Genomic DNA, 23,591 nt, shown 5'->3' with positions numbered 1-23,591 from the left:
TTTCTAAACCAGTGGTGACTTTGTGTCACTAGACCATTCTCTTCGAGCTAATTCATAATGTTCCAAAATCCTGCTGCAAATCAACGTTTACGATATGAGCCTGTAATTTAGTGGATTACTCCTACTACCTTTCTTGAATATTGGTGTGCCCTGTGCAACTATCCAGTCTTTGGGTATGGGTCTTCCATGGAGCAAGTTGTTGTATATGATTGTTAAGTATGGAGCTATAACATCAGCATACTCTGAAACGAACCTAATTGGTAAACAGTCTGGACCCAAAGACTTGCTGTTATTAAGTGATTTACGTTGCTTCACTACTCCAAGGATATCTACTTCTAAGTCACTCATGTTGGCAGCTGTTCTTGATTCGAATTCTGCAATATTTACTTTGTCTTCTTTGGTGAAGGAATTTCAAAAGGATCTGTTTAGTAATTCTGCTCTCCCAGCACTATTGTTGATAGCATTTACATTGCTATCACACAGAGAAGGCACTGACTTTTTTTTTGCTGCTACTATACAATACGCACGACCAGAATCTCTTTGGATTTTCTGCCAGGACATAAACTTTTGTTGTGGATACTATTATAGCATCTAGCATTGATTGATATCTGCTCTAAATTTTGAGCTATTGTAAAAGATCACCAGTCTTGGAGACTTTGCATTTCTTTGAATTTGGCATTTTTTGTTGTTGTTTCTGACCCGTTTTGTGCATCAAGGGGGATCTGTGCCGTCATTTGTTAATTTCTTTGACATAAATCTCCCAACTGCTGTCAATACCGTTTCTTTGAATTCAAGCCACATCTTGTCTACACTTAAATTTTTAATTTGGAAGGAGTGGAGATTGTCTCTTAGGAAGACGTCAAGTGAATTTTTATCTGCTTTTTTTGAATAGGTATATTTTTCATTTATTTTTTGAAAATTTAGGGGTTACAATATTCAATCTCTCTATGACAATCCTGTGTTCACCAACCCCTGTATCTGTTACAATGTTTGTTATTAGCCCAGGATTATTTGTTGCTAAAAGGTCAAGTGTGTTTTCACAACCATGAACTAACTGCTCAAAAAATTTTCAGAGAATGTGTTTAGCACAATTTCGGATGATGTTTATGCATATCTCCAGATTTAAACATGTATTTTCACCAACATATCGAGAGCAAATTAAAGTCACCACCAACTATAATTATATGAGTCCGGTAGAAGTTTGAAACTAAAGTCAAGTTTTCTTTGAATCTTTCAGCAACTGTATAATCTGTGTTGTGAGGTTGGTAAAAGGATCCAATTATTATTTTATTCTGGTTGCCAAGAATGACTTCTGCCCATACTAATTCACAGGAACTACCTGCTTCAGTTTCACTATGAGATAAACTACTTCTAACAGCAACAAACATGCCACTGCCAACTGTGTTTTAGCCTATCCTTTCAGAACACCATTAGGTTCTTTGCAAAAATTTTGGTTGAAATCTCCGGCTTGAGCCAGCTTTCAGTGCATATAACATTGAGGATCAGTGCTTTCTTAGTACTTGGAGCTGGTACTTTCCTAACACAGCTACAACACTTTACAACTGTTATACTGATGGTTCCTGTATATATGTTCTTCCTATGTTCAACCTGCAACCTTTGAGACTGAATCCCTTTTTGTATTCCCCCCCCCCCCCCCCCCAAGACCCTCTAACCTAAAAACTGCCCATTCCACACCACATAGTTCCTGCTACCAGTGTAGTCACTTCTTGCGTGTAGTGGACTCCTGACCTATTCAGCAGAACCCAAAACCCCACCACCCTATGGTGCAAGTCGAGGAATCTACAACCTATGTGATCACATAACCATCTGAGCCTCTGATTCAGACCCTCCTCTCAGCTCTGTACCAAAGGTTCACAATCAGTCCTGTCAACTATACTGCAAATGGTGAGCTTTGCTCTCATTTCCCAAGCAAGACTGGCAGCCTTTACCTCTTCTGTTAGCCACTTGAAGCCAGGGTGACACACATCATTGGTACTAACGTGAGCCACTACTTGCAGTTGGCTGCACCTTGCGCTCTTCATGGCATCCGGAAGGACCCTTTCACATCTGGAATGACTCCAACCGGTATGCCCACGGAGTGCACACTGGCTTTCTTTCCCTCCTTGGCAGCCCTTGTCCCTAAAGGGCCCCATAACGTGGGTAACAATGGAGCTCCTAACTACCAAGAATCCTACCCTCTGATGTTTGCACGTTTACAAGTTAAAAATTTTAAACACCATGATGAGAATGTCAGGGAATGTGCTTTTTTCAGCTTTTAAACATATTGCTTTTATGGATTGAGTGTATGTAGACACTAACCAAATTGGTTTTATTTTCAGTTACCTGCCATTGCCACAATTCTTTTAATGCTCTTTATGCATTTGTATACAGACACCTGATAATGCAAATACGATTTTTGAAACTGACGTATCTTTGAATGAAGAGTTTTAACAGTCACAGAACTGCTTCCAATTCAACACAGAATATTTTGATTGTGGATGCCCCACGTACAAAGTATTATGACAGTACAGTGATTTAAATATTTCATTAAATTACTGTATGGCAGCCGCTTGATATCTGTATAGCAATGGTAACTATATGAAAAAGAATGAAAATGGAGATATGTGCATCTTCTGTCAAATGATATTATGTTAAACTTTACAGACCAGGTCACTGCTTTCACTGATGCTGACTTCTAGTCTGAAAATGAGATAATATTTATCACTGCATTGGTTCAGTCAATACTTATGCAGTTCAGAACTTGTCAATCATCCGAGTTTAGAAAAAAGGATATGTGAGTGTACACACAAATAACAACAGAAATCTTGATAATTTCACCATACAACCAGCAGAGAGGGATGCCAGATTGGACAATGATTTCAAGAACAGTTAGCTATCTCATTGTTTGTCATAAAAGGGAGGGGCTGGTGATAATTTGACATGCTTCAATGTCTACCTACATCACTGTAATTCACTTGGCACATGGGCGCACACACTTTGGAACCATTAAATATTCCCATTTTACATCAGTCCCACATTTTCTATAACACAACACATCAGTCTGTTCACCTGAGTGGCTGTGGTACGTTACACACCTTTAGTAAATACAATAAAACATATAACAGAGCAGGATTACGTACAACGCATCTTATGGCTACACATTTTGTCTCTTATTGCAGGACCTCCAGGAGGTATTCTCCACCACATTAACACAGAGCCACGAATACACCTTGTCAATATATTTCTGCAACACTGCCACAATTCTGTGGTCTACCAAACGATTTTATCCTTTATCAATGGATCCACCAGGAACATACACTGCACTTATCTCAGAGATCAGGAGCTTGAAATCCAATTGTAGATGCACATATGTCACAAGCTGTCATCCAGAACATGTGTACCTAGTTGTCGATCTGTGTCTTGTGGAATTTAAGTCATACAATTTCATGATCTATGCTGAGGCTTTTTATGATATAACAACAGAAAATCTTGGGTGAAATCTATAGAATTAAACAGTTATCTTATAATTGAAATTAAGCAGTGAATAGGTACATAAACAACAGACTGAGCATTATACACTCCTGGAAATGGAAAAAAGAACACATTGACACCGGTGTGTCAGACCCACCATACTTGCTCCGGACACTGCGAGAGGGCTGTACAAGCAATGATCACACGCACGGCACAGCGGACACACCAGGAACCGCGGTGTTGGCCGTCGAATGGCGCTAGCTACGCAGCATTTGTGCACCGCCGCCGTCAGTGTCAGCCAGTTTGCCGTGGCATACGGAGCTCCATCGCAGTCTTTAACACTGGTAGCATGCCACGACAGCGTGGACGTGAACCGTATGTGCAGTTGACGGACTTTGAGCGAGGGCGTATAGTGGGCATGCGGGAGGCCGGGTGGACGTACCGCTGAATTGCTCAACACGTGGGGCGTGAGGTCTCCACAGTACATCAATGTTGTCGCCAGTGGTTGGCGGAAGGTGCACGTGCCCGTCGACCTGGGACCGGACCGCAGCGACGCACGGATGCACGCCAAGACAGTAGGATCCTACGCAGTGCCGTAGGGGACCGCACCGCCACTTCCCAGCAAATTAGGGACACTGTTGCTCCTGGGGTATCGGCGAGGACCATTCGCAACCGTCTCCATGAAGCTGGGCTACGGTCCCGCACACCGTTAGGCCGTCTTCCGCTCACGCCCCAACATCGTGCAGCCCGCCTCCAGTGGTGTCGCGACAGGCGTGAATGGAGGGACGAATGGAGACGTGTCGTCTTCAGCGATGAGAGTCGCTTCTGCCTTGGTGCCAATGATGGTCGTATGCGTGTTTGGCGCCGTGCAGGTGAGCGCCACAATCAGGACTGCATACGACCGAGGCACACAGGGCCAACACCCGGCATCATGGTGTGGGGAGCGATCTCCTACACTGGCCGTACACCACTGGTGATCGTCGAGGGGACACTGAATAGTGCACGGTACATCCAAACCGTCATCGAACCCATCGTTCTACCATTCCTAGACCGGCAAGGGAACTTGCTGTTCCAACAGGACAATGCACGTCCGCATGTATCCCGTGCCACCCAACGTGCTCTAGAAGGTGTAAGTCAACTACCCTGGCCAGCAAGATCTCCGGATCTGTCCCCCATTGAGCATGTTTGGGACTGGATGAAGCGTCGTCTCACGCGGTCTGCACGTCCAGCACGAACGCTGGTCCAACTGAGGCGCCAGGTGGAAATGGCATGGCAAGCCGTTCCACAGGACTACATCCAGCATCTCTACGATTGTCTCCATGGGAGAATAGCAGCCTGCATTGCTGCGAAAGGTGGATATACACTGTACTAGTGCCGACATTGTGCATGCTCTGTTGCCTGTGTCTATGTGCCTGTGGTTCTGTCAGTGTGATCATGTGATGAATCTGACCCCAGGAATGTGTCAATAAAGTTTCCCCTTCCTGGCACAATGAATTCACGGTGTTCTTATTTCAATTTCCAGGAGTGTAGTTCAAATATACAATGAATAGTTGACTTTATTCATTCTATTGTTTATATGGCTATGTCTTTATACTAGGATATGAATGAATCAACTCATAGGCAAAAAACTTTAGAACCAGGGATTAACTGGTTATGACAACTTGTAATGAAAATGTTTCATGCAAAATCATTATAGCTTCACCATTTTGAAGTTCTAAATATTAAAAAAAATAGTACTATTATTACCTCCTGAGGATCCATCACAAAATGATGGAATGTGAGTGAAGTTAGCTCTGGAATACATATTTTTTGTCCGTGACCAGAATTATCATGGTCACAGTGAAATTCAGGGCTGGATCGCAGAGACCTTTTCAAGCTACCCTGAGTATAATTCAGCACAAAATCAACTATCATTCCTTTGCTAGGTTTTCCTTCCAATACATATGCACTTTCTACCTGAAATTAAAAAGTGGGCACATTTCAGAAAAACAACTAATTACTTTTTCTAACTGCAGTAACATTTCTTGAATGGTTTCGAAGTAGACGAGTTACTTGAAACACACAGTGGGCATTAATCGCTAACAAATAATAAAATTTGAATTCAAAACAGAGAAACGAAAAGGTAGATAAACACTATTTGGGACAGAAGACAAACCTTTATTTTATCAATAAGTTTTTGTATTGGTAAATAGAAACCATTGAATCTAATTGATGTTAAAGCTACTGATCATATAATTAAATAATCAGATAAGTGACACAGACAGGGATATGAGTAAAGATAACTATCCACTATATAGCAAAGAGAGACATTATTAGAATAAGTTTCACTGTTCAAATAAATAGAAAGTTAAAAATAATATTTGTGGATAAATTTGCAGATGTACAGATTATTCATCTCTGTGAATACAAATAATTATTTGTTATTTATTATTTGTAACCTACTTAATGAATAATAAAGAGTACTAATGCATTTTCTTTGTTTCCTTCTCAATGAGCTCATGTAAATAGTGTTTGTTCCTGTGGGTCAGCAGGGTTTGTGTTTGATAAATAATTTAGTAATGTTTCATACTGGAGTAGTCTGTATAAGTACACTTACAGATTGAAAGAAGGTGGGGGCACATCACCTCCAACACAATCATGTCTAGCAAAGCACCAAAATTTCCAGATTGTGGACAAATTCACTTACTTTACAGCGTAACTAAAAACGCTTCATAAAAAAATGACCTTAGCAATTACACTACTACATGGGACAATTTAACTAACTCCGCATTTGCAGTACTTCATCCCCTCCTTGCCATTGCCAAAATATAGAAGCACTGCACACAGTTAAGCAAACACCAAGAATATCAACAATGCAAGGAAAATACAGACTGCTAATTACCATAAGGATGACATGTTAGGCTGCAGACAATTTAACTAAAAGACACTTACACTTAAGCTTTCAGCCATAGCCTTCATCAGAAAAGGAAACAGAGCTGCCAGTTATCACTGAATGTAATATCCCATTATCATCACTGTGCACTGCTCGTAACTTAATTTTTGCACTACTGGTAATTAACTGTGTCCTAAATCTTCATGTAATCGGAAAATACACAGCATTAACCAAAGTGCACTACAAAGCTGTACAAAAATATAATGCTTTCTGAAATATCCAAAGTCATCTGAAATAAATGAGGACAATCTCAGATTAAGGATGGTGTTATGAGATGGAATAGTTTAGCCAACTGGAGACAAGACTGTGCTGTTACATACAGCATTGGAATTGAAAAATTTCATGAGAGAAACCAAGTTTAACTGCATACAGTAGTTTATAACTTATTCTGGCCTTATTAATGATGCTTTGATTATACTGAAAGGAGAAAAATATATACTACAAACTTTTAAAACCATACTTGGTCTACTTAACAAAATGAAAAACCGAAGAAGAGACTTCTTGAATATTTCAGCACATTGGCAATTTCCTATTGATGCAGTGTTAGGAGCTAATTTTTAGTCTATTTTGCCTTTCAACACCAAAGGGAAACATGAAGTTATGGGAGTGCTATCTTACCATGAGTTTATAATAATATGTTCACCTGTATTGCTGTCCAAGATTAAGGGATGACTAAAGAGTGTTAAGATGTACAATAGTAAAAAAAATGTCAAAGAAGTTGGGTAAGAACGTCACATGATTAAATTGAATTTTGAAGATGACACTGACATAGAACCACAACAAGTTACTTGCCACATACTGCAGCAGAATTAATGGCTTCACAATTATTTTGCAGAGGAGGAACATGATTTCGATATCTCAGTTTGTTATCCTGAAATGAAGTCAGTTTACTGGATACTGTTCTGAAAACTAAAAGTAAAAGAAAGGTACATTTGTTTTATAAATGACAAAAACTTGAGTGCAATAAATGTTTTTAGATTTGAAATTTATCTTTCTTTCATAATTTTTTCCCCACAAATTATCAATAAATGTTATTTGCATAAATGACTAATGTTATGAATACATTTTTTTAAAATTAATTGTTACCAATTCTGCTATATAGCAGAGGTACGTAGCCGTACTGAAACACATAAACAAGAATTTGAACATGGTAACTCAGCTTACAAATTTGCATTCTTTTTCACAGTGTACATATACACTAGCTTTCAGACAAGACAGTCCTTCCAACATTGAAAATCTGCATGAATGGCTGCGTATTTTCTATTTTTGGAGGACTTTTTTGTCACAAACCTTAAATGTCTGGCAGTCGTTTTCACTGTGCTCCTCTGCAAGTCAATGTGGTGAGTAGCAATCTATACTTTTCATATTGTTATTTTATTGCTGAGTGATTTTTTTATAAAACCATAAAGAAAAGATAACAACAATGGTAAAGTGAAACTCACAGCTGCATTAAAGATCACAACAGCTGTCTCAACACTGGAGCCCACACCAAGTCCTTCAGCAAAGTGACGGTACTGCAGGCTGTCCATTGCAATTAGGGAAAGACTGAGGTTGGTACGGCATGCCAGCCCAATATGAGAGTCTCCACTGATTGGCAGAGGACTTGTAGGTGGAAAAACTGGTTGATGCAACTTCCTCGCCCAGCGCTGGAGGCGGCATTGCTCCCACATCCAGAAACCGTACAACTCTGTGGCAGAGTGGATGTCACTGCCTGGTCTGACAGATTATTACATTAATAAACTTGGCATTTCTGAGACAAATTTCAAAAGTTATGAAAGTATATGAATCATAGTATCAGGCATAACACAACATCGAGTGAATTACTAATTCATTTATTTCTTTAATGTTAATTTAAAATGCATGCATATTTTATAAAATCACAGTAAGTGGCTACATCATGCAATACACAGGACATAAACAAGTTTGAATAAATCTTACAACAATTCCAGAAACAATATTCTGCTGCAGTGAACACACAAAAATACTTGCAAATGGAATGTCATCAGTAAGTTATGCCCTTAAGAGCCCCGTTATCAGTGTGTAACATGCTGTGTGTTTTAGTTACATACTATCCATAAGTTCAGTCAGTATTCAGCTATAGATTTCTGTCCCAGAGAACAAACACCCAAAATATGAACACTGTTTAGAAGATACAGAAAAGGACCATTACAATAATAACCAAAAACAGCAGCTGAGCTCATTGTAAAGATCCCTTCAAAACACTGAAGTTTAAATACATCATGGAAGTACATTTACCAATCACATGTACACATAAAAAAATAATATTACTAATTACTACACAAACAGGACTGTTCATGACCATGGAACAACAGCAAGACTAAACTGATATTCACCAAGAAGGAATAAACATGAAATTCTGAACCATATTTTTTACTGAGGAATAAGACTGTACAATAAATAGCCTATGGAGATCAAAGTGATTACTAAACCAACTTACTTAAAAAGACAGTTAAAAAGTAGCTTTTAAGCAGCTTGTTCTAAGACTGAGGATTACTTAGATAACAGAGTGTTGGGATTTGGTAAAATATGTAGTACATATAAATAATAAAGACAAATCATTACACATGACACTTTTGTAGTATTTTTATTTTCCTGAAAAAACTTACTCCCAAATCTATTCAATGAGTAATACTAACAACTTATCCTCTTTCTGAGCTCAACATTTCACTCATTATAGTGGGCTGCTGAAACAGATTATAGGTTAGCAAATGGTTCACAAAAATGGAAAACACACACTGTCACCATGGCACCGACATCAGAGCTCTCTCTCTCTCTCTCTCTCTCTCTCTCTCTCTCTCTGTGTGTGTGTGTGTGTGTGTGTGTGTGTGTGTGTGTGTGTGTGTGTGTGTGTGTGCGGGGCAGCGGAGTGCGAGGGTTGTGTGTGAAAATGCAATGACTGGGAGTGAGAAATGAATGAACAGTGTAGCACCAGCCCCTCTCATCATTACGTAACTTGTTTGTAAAACAGTATTGTATATTAGAACACCACTGTTTTAAACAGACTAGCCTTTTGCTGGGGATGGTGAGGCTTCAATCTTCAGCTGGCCACTCTGATTTAGGTTTTCAGTGGTTACTACAGGCAAATGGTTCCTACTATGCAGCCGTGACTGACTATCTGTTCTATCCTTGTCAACCTAGACCTGGAAGTATTTATACACTGGTCAGGCAGAACATTATGACCACTTACCTAACAACTGGTATGACCACCTTTGGCACAGATAAAAGCAGCGACGCACCATGGCATGGAAGCAATGAGGCCTTGGTAGATTGCTGGAGGGAACTGGCACCACTTCTGCACACACTAGCCACCTAACTCCTGTAACTTCTGGTTATGGGGGTGATGAGCTCTGACACCACGTTTAATCACATCCCAAGCATGTTTGATTGAGTTCAGATCAAGCAAGTTTGGGGGTGGGGGTGGGAGGGGCAGCACATCGATTGGAGCTCGTCACTGCATTCCTCGAACCACTCAATCCCATTCCTGGCCTTGCAACATGGTGCATTATCTTGTTGAAAAAAAGCAACTTTTGTCGGGAAACATGATCATCATGAAGGGGTGTATGTGGCCTGCAAACCAGTGTACTATACTCCTTGGCCATCATGGTGCCTTGCACAAACTCCAATGTACCCATGGATGTCCACATGAATGTTCCCCAGAGCATAATGGAGCTGCCTCCAGCTTGTCTCCATCTTGTAGTACATACATGTCCCCCTGGAATACAAGTTAGTGCCCCCCACTGGCATGGTGAAGAAGGTATCGGGATTCATCTGACCAAGCAACACTCTGCCACTGTGCCAACACCCAGTGCCAATGGACACATGACTATTTCAGTCGTAGTTGCCAATGTTGTGATTATTAACACTGGCACTCTGAAGGCCAATTGTTAGGAGAGTTAGATGCACTGTGTCTTCAGACATGCTTGCACTCTGCCCAGAATTGAAGTCTGATGTTAGCTCTGCCACAGTTTGCTGCCTGTCCTGTTGCACCAGACTGCCCACCCTATGATGTCAGACATCTGTAATGAGGGGTGGCTGCCCAACCCCATGATGTCTGGCCGTGGTTTCACCTTGGTTTTGCCACATGTTGAAGACAATCACCACAGAACTCCTCGAACACCCAACAAGATGTGCTGTTTCCAAAATGCTCATGTTGAGCCTCCACGTCATCACAATCTGCCCTCGGTCAAACTCGGAAAGATCACACGCCTTTCCCATTCTACACATGGGACAGCACACTCACTGCTACTACACGAACCATCTGACTACCAGTCATTCCTCACCAGGTGAGGGATGGGATTACATCAATAGTAGGTCAGTGGTCTTAATGTTCTGGCTGATCAGTGTATGTGAATTGTGTTATTTTTGTTGTTCTTAAATTTTAATACCAAGGTTATGTCCAGTACCATTGTAAAAGAGATCTGCAGATGAATACTACTGCTGCTGCTGCTGCTGCTGCTGCTGCTGCTACTACCTGTAGACTGTATCCCGTGAAAAGTATTTTGTGCTAGAGTATCAGCCAAAATCAGCAATTGTGCTTTATACAGTCTTAACAGTAATATCTTCAAATTCAGAGTACATCAAAATAAACAAACATATATTTCTGAGAAGTTTTAGAAGTTATGAATGTTGTTTTTGGATGCTTAAAAATGTATATTTTCAAGAATCTTTGTAAGTTACCAGTGTTGTGCACAGTAAATCAGTGTTTCTGTTTTACAGTTACTGTGAATAACTAACATATCATGTCACACTCATTCTCTTTTAGCAGGTGTGTATATTGTCTGCATTAATCTTAAACTACCACTATTGTCAAATCTGATAGTGACCATAACCTGAAAAGCATTTTAAAGAAATAAAAATTTTTGTACCAAGTTTTAGTATTGTCGTAAGAGACATCTGACTATAAATCACTTTAGTTTTAAAAGGTTATTGATATGTAAAACTTGTAGCGTATCACACCTGTAAATCAAAAGAGAATCTGCAAGCGTTATTTAAAGTTACTTGTTTGCTGTTCCGTAAAGCATTGCACCATTCACAATGCAGCCCCACTGTCTATGCTGTTATTGGCCACAGGATGAGCTAGTTGCTGTTTGTAAGCAGCTAGAAACCACCCTGACTACTGACTGGAAGCTGCTACAAATAGGATTTTTGGGAGGGTTACTGAGAGTCATGTACTAGAGATACCAAACATACCTCAAGTACTATCCTCTCCTATGGATACCGTCTCTTCTGTGGAAAATAAAGAATAAATCACTAGTTGTCCACTTGACTGCGAATGGCATGTCAATGGTAGGTCTAGGCATCCGTACGCCATATCAATGGGATACAAATGCAAAAGGGAGGGGGGATGGGGGTCTACCAATCATTGGCAGTCAAAACATACAGGAAAAAATGTTACTTCTTAGGGAAATGGAAGCAAGAAATGGGAAGGAATACTATGTGCACCAATGTGTATGCCTGGGAATCTCATTTAAGATGATGAAGAGGCTACACCATAACAGGGTGCATGTTCGGACAAATGATGACTGTTGTATGGGCTCCGAGATTGTACTTGGAACATTGGCAGGAGGAGACTGAGGATATCAGCCTTACTCATTAAGTTTCAATGAAGTTCACAGTCTGCAGCATTGTCCCCCGAACAGCTTGTGGGCCTCTGGTTCCGAGTCATGTTGAATGTTTGAACCAGAGACTGCAAAGGTGACAAGTAAGGCTGTGACTTCCTAGACTTGTGACATATGGGTGCAAGCTGCAAGGTCTCCCTAAATGCATCAGGTGTGCATCACACGTCAGAGGCTGACTACACGTGGGATGCACACACAGGCTTTTTACATTGGGCAACCCTCCATGCAATTCAAATAATGACAGCTATAGGAGACCTTAAAGTATCAATGTAAGATCCAAAGATATACCTCCCACAAGAAAGACTACTAAAATCCTAGTGGTGAACTGCTGACACATTCACAACAAAGTGAAAGAGTTTGAAGCCTCATAAAAACCAATGAAGCTTGCATAATACTAGATACAGAAAACAGGTTAAAACCTGAAAGTGATAACTGTGAGATTTTTTGCAGAATGTTTAAGTGTATATTGAAAGGACTAGCTTATAGGAAATGGAGCTGGTGTATTTGTCACTGTAGATGAGAAACTGAAATCTACCAAGATAGAAATTGAAGCTGCATGTGAGATTGTTTGGGCAAGTCTCAAAATCAGTGATGAGCATAAAATGGTAATTGGATCCTTCTATCGCCCACCAGACTTACCTCCTAATATAACCAAAAACTTTAGAGAAAACCCAAGTTCGCTCGTACGTATGTTCCCCTATCGTACTGTAATCATTGGTGGATACTTTAAACATCTAACAATCAATTGGGGTAATTACAGTTTTGTAAGCAGTGGGTGTGACAAGATACCTTGTGGAACATTACAAAATGCCTTATCTTAAAACTTCCTAGAACAGATAGCTTGGAACCCTACTCATGACAGAAATGTACAGGATATAATGACAACATATATCACTGACCTCTCTGAGGACATCCATATCTAACCTCATATCAGTAACCATGAGGCAGTTGCGGGAACATCGATTACCAATGTACAAAAGGCAACTAAGATGAGTTGAGATGGGATAAGCAAGTCAGGTCTCAGCCCAAGAGACTGTGGCCGTGTGTGTGTGTGTGTGTGTGTGTGTGTGTGTGTGTGTGTGTGTTGAAAATATTTCTAGTGCTCCTTGAGAACGTGCATGTCTGTGACTTAATCCCTTCATCCCTTCATTATGTGGTAAAACAAGTAGAAAGGTTTGTATGTTCAGTAAAGGATGCAGTAGTGTCATATCTCGAAGAGAAACTTGAAACTTTTAGCTCTGGACATGTGTATGTAGAGGAACTACGGCTCAAATGTAAACAAGTAGTTGCCCACGCACTGGATATACACTAAGGTGAGAAAAATCATGGGCTGCCTCCTAATACAATGTTGAATCTCCTTTTGCCCAGCAGAGTGCAACAACCCAACATGTCCCAGATCTCACAAGTTGTTGGAAGTCCTCTGGAGAAATATTGCGCAATGCTTCCGCTCCATCCATCCATTATTGCAAAAATGTCGCTGTGTAGGATTTTGTGCATGAAATGATCTCTCGATTATGTTCCATAAATGGCTGATGGAGATTCACGTCAGGTGATTTGGGTTGCCAAATCATTTGCTCATACTGTCCAGAATGTTCTTCAAACCAATCACAAACAATTGTGGACTGGTGACATGGCACATTGTGATCCATGAAAAGTACTTCATTGTTTGGGAACAAGACATCCATGAATGGCTGCAAATGATCTACAAGTACCTGAACATAACCGTTTCCAGTCAGTGATTGGTTCAGTTGGACCCACATCATTACAGAGCCAACACCAGCTTGCACAGTGCCTTATTGACCACTTGACTCCACAGCTTCATGGTGCGTGAGGCACAGTCAAACCCTACCATCAGCACTTAGCAACAGAAATTGGTGTTTCCATCCATTGAGGGTCCAACTGAAATTGGTTTTTCCATCCGTTTAGGATCCAACTGAAATGGTTCCAAGCCAAAGAAGTAGCACTGCAAGCGATCTCATGCTGTTAGCAGAGGCACTTGCATTGGTCGTCTGCTGCCACAGCACATCTACACCAAATGTCACAGCACTGTTCTAACAGATGCATTTGTTGTACACTGCAAATTGATTTTTGCAGTTAGTTCATGCAGTGTAGCTTGTCTGTTAGCACTGAAAACTCTCCTAAAACGTTGCTGTTCTCAGTCAGTAAGTGAAGGTTGTCAACACTGTGTTGCCCATGGCGAGGGGTAATGCCTGAAATTTGGTATTCTCGGCACATTCTTGACACTGTGGATGTCAGAATGTTGAATTTCTTAATGATTTCTGAAATGGAATGCCCCACGCATCTAGCTACAACTACCATTCCATTTTTGAAGTCTGTTAATTCCCGCTGTGCAACCATAATCACGTCAGAAACATTTTCACACGAATCACCTGAGTACAAATGGCAGCTTTGCCAATGCGCTGCCCTTTTATATCTGTGTACACGATACTACGAGCACCTGTATATGTCTATATCGCTATACCATTACTTTTGTCACCTCACTGTATATGTGCCCAGTAGAACAGTTTATGACAGGGGAGACACTCTAGAGTATATAGTCACTACAAAGAAACTTCTAAAGACACAAGAGATTACTGCATTATAGGTGTAAGACAAAGCGTAGGGCTATAGATAGAGAGATACTAAATGAAACACATTTCACTGTCAAGAGAGAAATGCACGAAGCCTACAATGCTACTGTAGCAGATTTTTTCAAATAATCTTTCAAAAACCCAAAGAAATTCTAGTAACTGTAACACTGTTAGTGGCACCAGAGTTACTGTCTAATCACTCAAGGATGAGACAGGATCTGAAATTAAGGGTAGCAAAACAAAAGCAGAAATGCTTAACCCTGCTTTAAAATGTTCTTTTACATACAAACACCCAGAGAACTGCCCTCATTTAATCCTCTTAACACTGAAAAAGATGAGTGAAACTGCTATCAGAGCCCATGGCACTGAGAAATATCTGAAACTGAACAGAGCTCCGGGGCCCAGTGGAATCCCTATCAGATTCCATACTGAATTTTTGGGCAATTTAGCCCCTCTTTCAAGTATAATCTATCACTGATCCCTCCACTATCAGTCACAATAATGTAGAGGAAATTTTTCTACACCCTATACAGGAACAGTCACGGAGTTCAGAAGCATTCACTATGGATAAAATTCCCTCAAATAAAACACTGTGCCCAGTAGCTGGAAGAAAGCACAGGTCACACAAGCCTACAAAAAGGGTAGCAGAAGTGATCCACAAAAAAACTGTCCAATATCCTTGACACTGATTTGTTGTAGAATCTAAAAACATATTCTTACCTCAAGAATGATGAAACACCTTGAACACAATGACCTCTTCCATGCCAACCAGCATGAAGTCCAGGAAAATTAATCTTTGCACTTTTCTCATACGATACACTGAAAGCCTAGGATCGTGGCAGTCAGGTACATGCAGTACTTCTCAAGTTCCAAAAAGCATTTGACTCAGTACCGCTTCTAAATTTACTATCAAAAGTCCAGTCATATGGGGTATCAAGTGAAATTTATGACTAGGTTCAAAAAAATGGTTCAAATGGCTCTGAGCACTATGGGACTTAACATCTGAGGTCATCAGTCCCCTTGAACTTAGAACTATTTAAACCTAACCAACCTAAGGACATCACACACATCCATGCCTGAGGCAGGATTCGAACCTGTGACTGTAGCGATTGAAAATTTTCTGGTAGGGAGGATGCAGCAAGTTATCTTAAACAGACGCAAAATCCCCACAATTGGCAATCTTTTACAGTAGCTCAAATTTTACCGCAGACTTCAATGCAAGATGCTTATAACAGTTTCCACAACAAAACTTTTCTCGAAACCTGGCAGAAAATCCAAATAGATTCTGGTCATATGTGAAGCATATTAGTGGCAAGAAACAATCAATGCCTTCTCTGTGCGATAGCAATGGAGATACTATCGAAGACAGTGCTGCCAAAGCAGAGTTACTAAACACAGCCTTCCAAAATGCCTTCACAATAGAAGACGAAGTAAATATTCCAGAATTTGAATCAAGAACAGCTGCCACAATGAGTAACGTGGAAGTAAATATCCTCAGAGTAGTGAAGCAACTTAAATCACTTAATAAAAGCAAGTCTTCTGGTCCAGACTGTATACCAATTAGGTTCCTTTCAGAGTATGCTGACACATTAGCTCCATACTTGACAATCATAACAACCGTTCGCTCGACGAGAGATCTGTACCCAAAGACTGGAAAGTTGCACAGGTCACACCAATACTCAAGAAACGTAGTACGAGTAATCCACTTAATTACAGGCCCATATCATTAACGTCGATATGCAGCAGGATTCTGGAACATATATTATGTTTGAACATTATGAATTATGTCAAACAAAATGGTCTATTGAGACACAGTCCACATGGGTTTAGAAAACATCGTTTTTGTGAAACACAACTAGCTCTTTATTTGCGTGAAGTGGTGAGTGCTATTGAGAAGGGACTTCAGATCGATTCCCTATTTCTGGATTTCCAGAAGACTTTTGACACAGTACCACACAAGTGGCTTATAGTGAAATTGCGTGCTTATGGAATATCGTCGCAGTTATGTGACTGAATTTGTGACTTCCTGACAGAGAGGTCACAGTACATAGTAACTGACGTAAAGTCACCGAGTAAAACAGAAATGATTTCTGGTGTTCCCCAAGGTAGTGTTATAGGCCCTTTACTGTTCCTTATCTACATAAAAGATTTGGGAGACAATCTGAGCAGCTGCCTTATGTTGTTTGCAGATGATGCAGTCGTTTAACGACTAGTAATGTCATCAGAAGATCGAAACAAACTGCAAAATGATTTAGAAAAGATATCTTAATGGTGCGAAAATTGGCAGTTGACCCTAAATAATGAAAAATGTGAGGTCATCTGCATGAGTGCTAAACAGATCCATTAAACTTCAGTTTCATGATAAATCAGTCAAATCTAAAGGCCGTAAATTCAACTAAATACCTAGGAATTACAATTACGAACAACTTAAATTGGAAGGAACACATAGAAAATGTTTTGGGGAAGGACACTTAGAAAATGTAACAGATCTCCTAAGGAGACTGCCAACACTATGCTTGTCTGCCCCCTTTTAGAATACTGCTGTGTGGTGGGGGATCCTTACCAGATAGGGCTGACAGAGTACGTCGATAAAGTTCAAGGAAGGGCAGCACGTTTTGCATTATCCCAAAATATGAGAGAGAGTGTCACTGAAATGATATGGATTTGGGTTCAAAATGGTTCAAATAGCTCTGAGCACTATGGGACCTAACTGCTGAGGTCATCAGTCCCCTAGAATTTAGAACTACTTACACCTAACTAACCTAAGGACATCACACACATCCATGCCTGAGGCACGATTCGAACCTGCGACCGTAGCGGTTGCACGGTTCCAGACTGTAGCACCTAGAACTGCTCGGCCACTCCGGCCGGCCCAGGATTTGGGCTGGACATCATTAAAAGAAAGGCTTTTCTTGTTGCGACAGAATCTTCCCACGAAATTCCAATCACCAACTTTACCTCCAAATGCGAAAATATTTTGTTGACACCAACCTACATAGGGAGAAACTGTTGACACCAACCCACATAGGGAGAAACAATCACCATGATACAATAAGGGAAATCAGGGATCGTACGGGAAGATATTGGTGTTCATTCTTTCTGTGTGCTATACGAGATTGGAATAATAGAGAACTGTGAAGGTGGTTCAATGAACCCTCTGCCAGGCACTTGAATGTGATTTGCAAAGTATCCATGTAGATGTAGATCATGGATGAAGAGTCAAAGGTAGATGTAAAATTAATTTTGGATGTGTCCCAGGGAACTGTGTCAGGACCATTGCTGTTCCTGTTGTATATTAATGACCTTGCAGACAATATTAATAGTAACTTCTGACTTTTTGCAATTGATGTAGTTATCTATAATGAAGCACTGTCTGAAAGAAGAATAAATATTCAGTCAGATCTAGATAAGATTTCAAAGTGTTCAGAAATGTGAAATTATGCACTTCACCAAAAAAAGCCACAGTATCCTATGAATGCATTACAGTGAGTCATAATTGGAATTGGTCAACTCATTCAAATATATGGATGTAACAGTTAAATAGAATGGTCAAATAGGCTCAGTAGCTGGTAAAGCAGGGGGCGGACTCCAGTTTTTGGTAGAATACTAGGGAAATACAATCAATATACAAAGCAGATTTCTTACAAATCACCTGTGAGACACATCCTAGAAGATTGCTCAGCTATGTAGGCTCTGTACTGAATAGGACTAATAGAGAATACTGAACACAGACAGAGAAGGGCAACACAGATGTTCACAGGTTTGTTTGACCTATGGGAGAATGTCACAGAGATGCTGAAGAAACAAAATTGGCAGATTCTTGAAGATAAATGTATACTATCTCACAAAAGTCTACCTACAAAGTTTCAAGAACCGGTTTTAAATGATAACTCTTGGTATAAAGCACAACCCTCTATGTATCACTTCCAAAGGGATTGTGAGGACAGGATTAGATTAATTACAGCATGTACAGGGACATTTAAACAGTCATTCTTCTCACACTCACTATATGAACAGAATGGAATGGGAAAAATACCTAATGACTGATACAGTGGTTTACAGAGTGTGGAGGTGGACATAGATGTAGGTTGCAAAAGGTTATGAAAGAAGGGCAAATCACTCAGACCTCTGGATGAGAATGGCCTTCCTTTAGAGAGGATGAGGGTATACAAAAATACAGGAGGAGGTGTCAGAGAGAGAGGGAGAGGGAGGGAGGGAGGGAGGGAGGGAGGGAGGGAGGGAGGGAGAGAGAGAGAGAGAGAGAGAGAGAGAGAGAGTAGGAGAAGAGAGCTAGCAGTAGTAAGCACTGTGCCAGCTTCAATCCAAAGAATGAGAAATAAAGATAGAGAAATAGATTGGGGGAAGAGAAATGAATAGTGAAATTAAGAACTAGGACAGCAGAATAAAACAGAGAAGGAACCTTTCCTCCTGCTTCTTACCTTGCCCCCCTCCCCCCCAAACGACACAACACCTCACCCCAGCTGCCTGCCAAATTGCAGTTCTTGCATTGTGTGTCCAGCCAGCACAATGTAGGCGCACAGTGGTGTGTGTGTGTGTGTGTGTGTGTGTGTGTGTGTGTGTGTGTGTCCTCTAGCTTGTTATAGGATTTCTTTCTGAAGTTTGGAAAGCTTTCATTCTCTTTTTGTGCAGCTGTCAATGACTCAATGCTCCTTTACTCCCATCATTACACGGAAAAGTGTTAAGCTGTGAAAAGTTGGACAACACTGCCTAATACAAGCAGAGACCCACTTGACTAGTAAAGGCTCAGCATTTCACAAATGTTTAAAATACCCTGGAGCCTCATAAAACAGATATACCTCCACTTAATTACAGACATTCTTCAAAGCCAGATACATTTTCCCTACAATACTATCCACATTCACAACCGAAACTCCACTTCTGCCAGTATACACAATGCAAATTACAAATGTTTCTTTTAAATTGTACAATTATTCATTTTGAACAAATAAAAATATGGACATAAAAAAGTTTTATAACTACTTGAAGGATAAAATATGTACCTGCTTACATGAGCACTGTTCGGAGTATAATTTTCATTACATCCAGTACCACTTTCACCATGGGCACAGGTATTATATGCAAATGATTCAAAAACAGAGCTATGGGTAAGCGGCTCATTTGAACAGGTTTTAGTGCAGTAGTCCACAGCTTCAGAATGGTGAGAAATATGTAAAGGTAAACTATGATTGAGCCACTGAGATTTCACAACAACACATATTGGTTTTTCACTGTTGCAGGAAGTTGTATGGTGCTTCACTTTTAACCAATAATCACATTCAACCACTGATCTCTTCAGATTCTGCCTGGACTCTGTAAAAAGTTATGAAATAGGAATTTCAGGACATGCACCAAAATAGGTAAATTCATATGTAACTAACATTTATGGACTTACTTGCACATAGCTATTGTTCTTTGACAATAGCACAAAATAAACAAGTTTAAAATAATGTCCCAGAATTTTCAGTACATCTATATAAATAAAAATGTAAATGTTTGTTTGCTGAAATCATATATCTCAAAAAGTTTTTCACCAATTACTTTGAAATTTTGACACAACATTGCATTATAATATGCACTTTTTTATATATCTACAGGAGTACCATACATATACTCCATTAGCAGAAGTCTCATGTTCCTTTGTCCAAAATCTTAAATCTCCAAAAGTTCATCAATTCCTTTGAAATTCTGACGAGATGTTGCATTCAAATATGCTGATGTTTTTATGTACCTGCTGAAGCGTCATGGTGTGTGTGTGTGTGTGTGTGTGTGTGTGTGTGTGTGTGTGTGTCCGCGCGCACACGCTTGTGCATGTATGTGTGTTCCATGTCTTCTCCTAAACCACTGGACCAATTTCAACTAAACTTGGTACACAAATCCCTTATTGTCAGGCAACAACAATTATTATGGGGTAAGAACCATTTACCTATTATAATTCAGGAGATATGATGTCATAAACAATGAGGCATGACACTTGCTTTCAACTGTGAAGTGCAGATAGCTCCAATGAAAACAGTAGCCATCTATGGAGCTAAGAAGAGGCATTGCCATAGAGGCACTTACAAAACTGTGTTGCAGACATGCAAAGCAGCTGTACCAAATGAACACAAACTTCCCATGATACCATACTTATACATTTGTACATTACATATGTTTCTTTCTACCACTGTTCCATAATTTCAAAGATATTTTCACAAATATATGTAAATGAAATTTTTTCAATATTGCAGTACAAACTCCGTTTTTTGTTTTATATACCATATGGAACTTCTGTAGGTGTATAAAACTGTGTGTGTATTCGAATGCAACACTGTGGCCAAATTTCAAAGGAACAGGTGAAGAACATTCAGAGATTTCAGGTTCTGAACACATGAGCAGTTAGACCTATATAAATAACAATAAAAATGATAATTTGTTCAAAATTGTAAATCTCTGAAAGTTCTTTACTGATTGCTTTCAAATTTTCATACAATGTTGCATTCAAATATGAGTGTTTTTATATACCTATTTTTAAAAATATATTTAATATGAACATAAATGTGAAAAGGGAAACAACATTACAAAAAACCTTGAAAAGTTCTTGACCAATTTGCTTCACATTTTTACACAATACTCTAGTGAATATTCAGACAGCCATTAGCTGTGTATTTTTTACTTCAAATTTTTACAATTTATGTAGTAAGTGTTGGACACGCACACACAGATATATATTGTTAGCAAACAGTAAAGTTGTATTTATGGTTTCTTGGCTTTGATTACAATACTACGGCAGAATGTGAATTTGCAATAACAGTAACCAGGATACAGATTAGCTGGCTGTTTTTCAAGATGTTCCTTGCTGGCTGGGGGAGTGGCTATGTACATAAAAAACAGTATTCCATTTGAGTCCATAGACATACCATGGCACTGCACTGAACAGATATTTGAATGTTGTGCAGGGGCAGTTGAATGAATTACAATGTCATCGGCGAACCTCAAAGTTTTTATTTCTTCTCCATGGATTTTGATACCTACTCCGAATTTTTCTTTTGTTTCCTTTACTGCTTGCTCAATATACAGATTGAATAAAATCGGGGATAGGCTACAACCCTGTCTCACTTCCTTCCCAACCACTGCTTCCCTTTCATGCCTCTCCACTCTTATAACTGCCATCTGGTTTCTGTACAAATTGTAAATAGCCTTTTGCTCCCTGTATTTCACCCCTACCACCTTCAGAATTTGAAAGAGAGTATTCCAGTCAACATTGAAGTTAAGCAGTATTAAATGGTTAACTGTCAAGGAAATAACAGTTCCCTACTACTGGGCTCCAACTAGTTACATCTGACGTTATGGTAGGCAGCCAACCAGAGGAAACAGAGGACTAGGCTTCATCAGCAGATACAGTTTAGCAACTAGTGTACCGTAGCAGGAGGCAACAAAAAAGCTGAAGAGGCATTTATCTGACCAAATGGCAGAAAAGACTTTCATTCTGTATGTTCCAATATACCTTACACGCCACAAAGAGAAAAACTTGCTCTAAAAACATGCCTATTATATCCTTTGTACATGGGAAATAAATTACATTTAGTTGTCAATATTAATATTTAACTTTTTTTTAAGAAGGACTGAACACACATTTTTTAATGCTGCCTTGATAGTAATGACATTATATATCAGTCAGTATCAATAGGCTATTTTCCTATGTTAAAAATTGGTTCCAATTGCTGTTTTATTCTGCTTGATTATAACATTTAAATAGCATTTATGGTTAATGTTCTTGCAAAACATCTGTTATTTTTATGACATTAAAGCTTAAAAATCAATAAATATGAAGATCTGATCACGTGATTGAAAATGCTCTGTTATTGGCTAATGCTCTGGAGATATCACAGGCTAGGAGTAAGATGAAGCTATATATGTGTGTGAAAGTTGATGCGTTTATACTCCACCCATTTAGAGTGGCAATATGTGCAACAATGGATATTCTGCAACATTACACATGCAAACAGCAAGGAAAACACAATAATATTCTGATTGGTGTGGTGAAGTTTTGTGATTGCAATTTGGTTATCAAATGAGAGACCTGTCAAGTCATTTTACAAATAAGTTAAAATGTTATTTCAGACTAGATTCAAACCAGTGATCTATGGACATCACCTTGTAAAATTCGATGGGATACCACTCTAACAAGTGAGCTACTGAACAACTGAGGTGTAGTTAGGTAAAATGACAATTTTCACTAGGAGTTTAATTTCATTGAATGACACTTCCTTCTTTGTAATAGTGGGAAATCATCTCTTGAAGGTAAGTTAATGTTAACCTCGCAGTGCAACACATTTTTAATTAGATTAGTGAACTCTTTCGTCGACATGATGGCAATTTGCTGGTACAGTACAACCACATTTTATGCACTTTCTCATTCTCTGGAACATTCAAAAACAACTTTTCAGGAGTTTTTTTTATAGATGTATGTGTACCGTATATTGCTATACACCTTTTGTAACCCATTTTCCAAAATGTAAATTCCTAAACAAGACATCACTGTGAATTAGCATTATGACAGTAGGAGCAGCGAGCTAGCCAGAGACGTCACAAGCATCACATGATTCGAATGAAGCATTATAGAGTGCTTTCAAATTATTTGAATTTCATTTCTGTTTTTATAGAAGAATATTAAAATTCAAGAGGAAAAACAGCATGTCAGGAGCATAAAATGACATAATTAATCACTTGAGACTATTTCTAGAAAACAGTCAAATAATCTTATTTTCTTCCTGGTGAGAAAAATGTATACTTCCCACTCTTAATTTGCTTCCTTTGCTGCCTATCATTTGTGTATTTTTTACCTGGTCGCCACTTCAACTAACCATATTTATGACAGTTTAAATTAAATTGTGATCAATGGTCTTTTCCACAGCCTTCTAGCAATTTCATCCTCGTAAATAACAAATCTACTTATAC

General features: G+C 39.4%; 1 protein-coding gene across 1 annotated transcript in view; it reads right to left on the bottom strand.

Moving 5' to 3' along the window:
• The window catches only part of LOC126235940 (thioredoxin domain-containing protein 11), a 141,623-nt gene that overhangs the window by 7,076 nt on the left and 110,956 nt on the right, over positions 1-23,591 (bottom strand). Inside the window, exons 7-9 of the mRNA XM_049944908.1 lie at positions 19,655-19,964; positions 7,846-8,119; positions 5,218-5,427 (exon numbers count right to left, since the gene is read on the bottom strand). Coding sequence (XP_049800865.1) covers positions 5,218-5,427; positions 7,846-8,119; positions 19,655-19,964 — 794 coding nt within the window. The remainder of the gene's footprint in view (positions 1-5,217; positions 5,428-7,845; positions 8,120-19,654; positions 19,965-23,591) is intronic.

This window comes from Schistocerca nitens, chromosome 2 (genome assembly GCF_023898315.1).
Source record: "Schistocerca nitens isolate TAMUIC-IGC-003100 chromosome 2, iqSchNite1.1, whole genome shotgun sequence".
NCBI classification, from domain to species: Eukaryota; Metazoa; Arthropoda; class Insecta; order Orthoptera; family Acrididae; genus Schistocerca; species Schistocerca nitens.
Note: the sequence above shows the minus strand (reverse complement) of the source record. Positions and strands in the feature narration are given on the sequence as shown.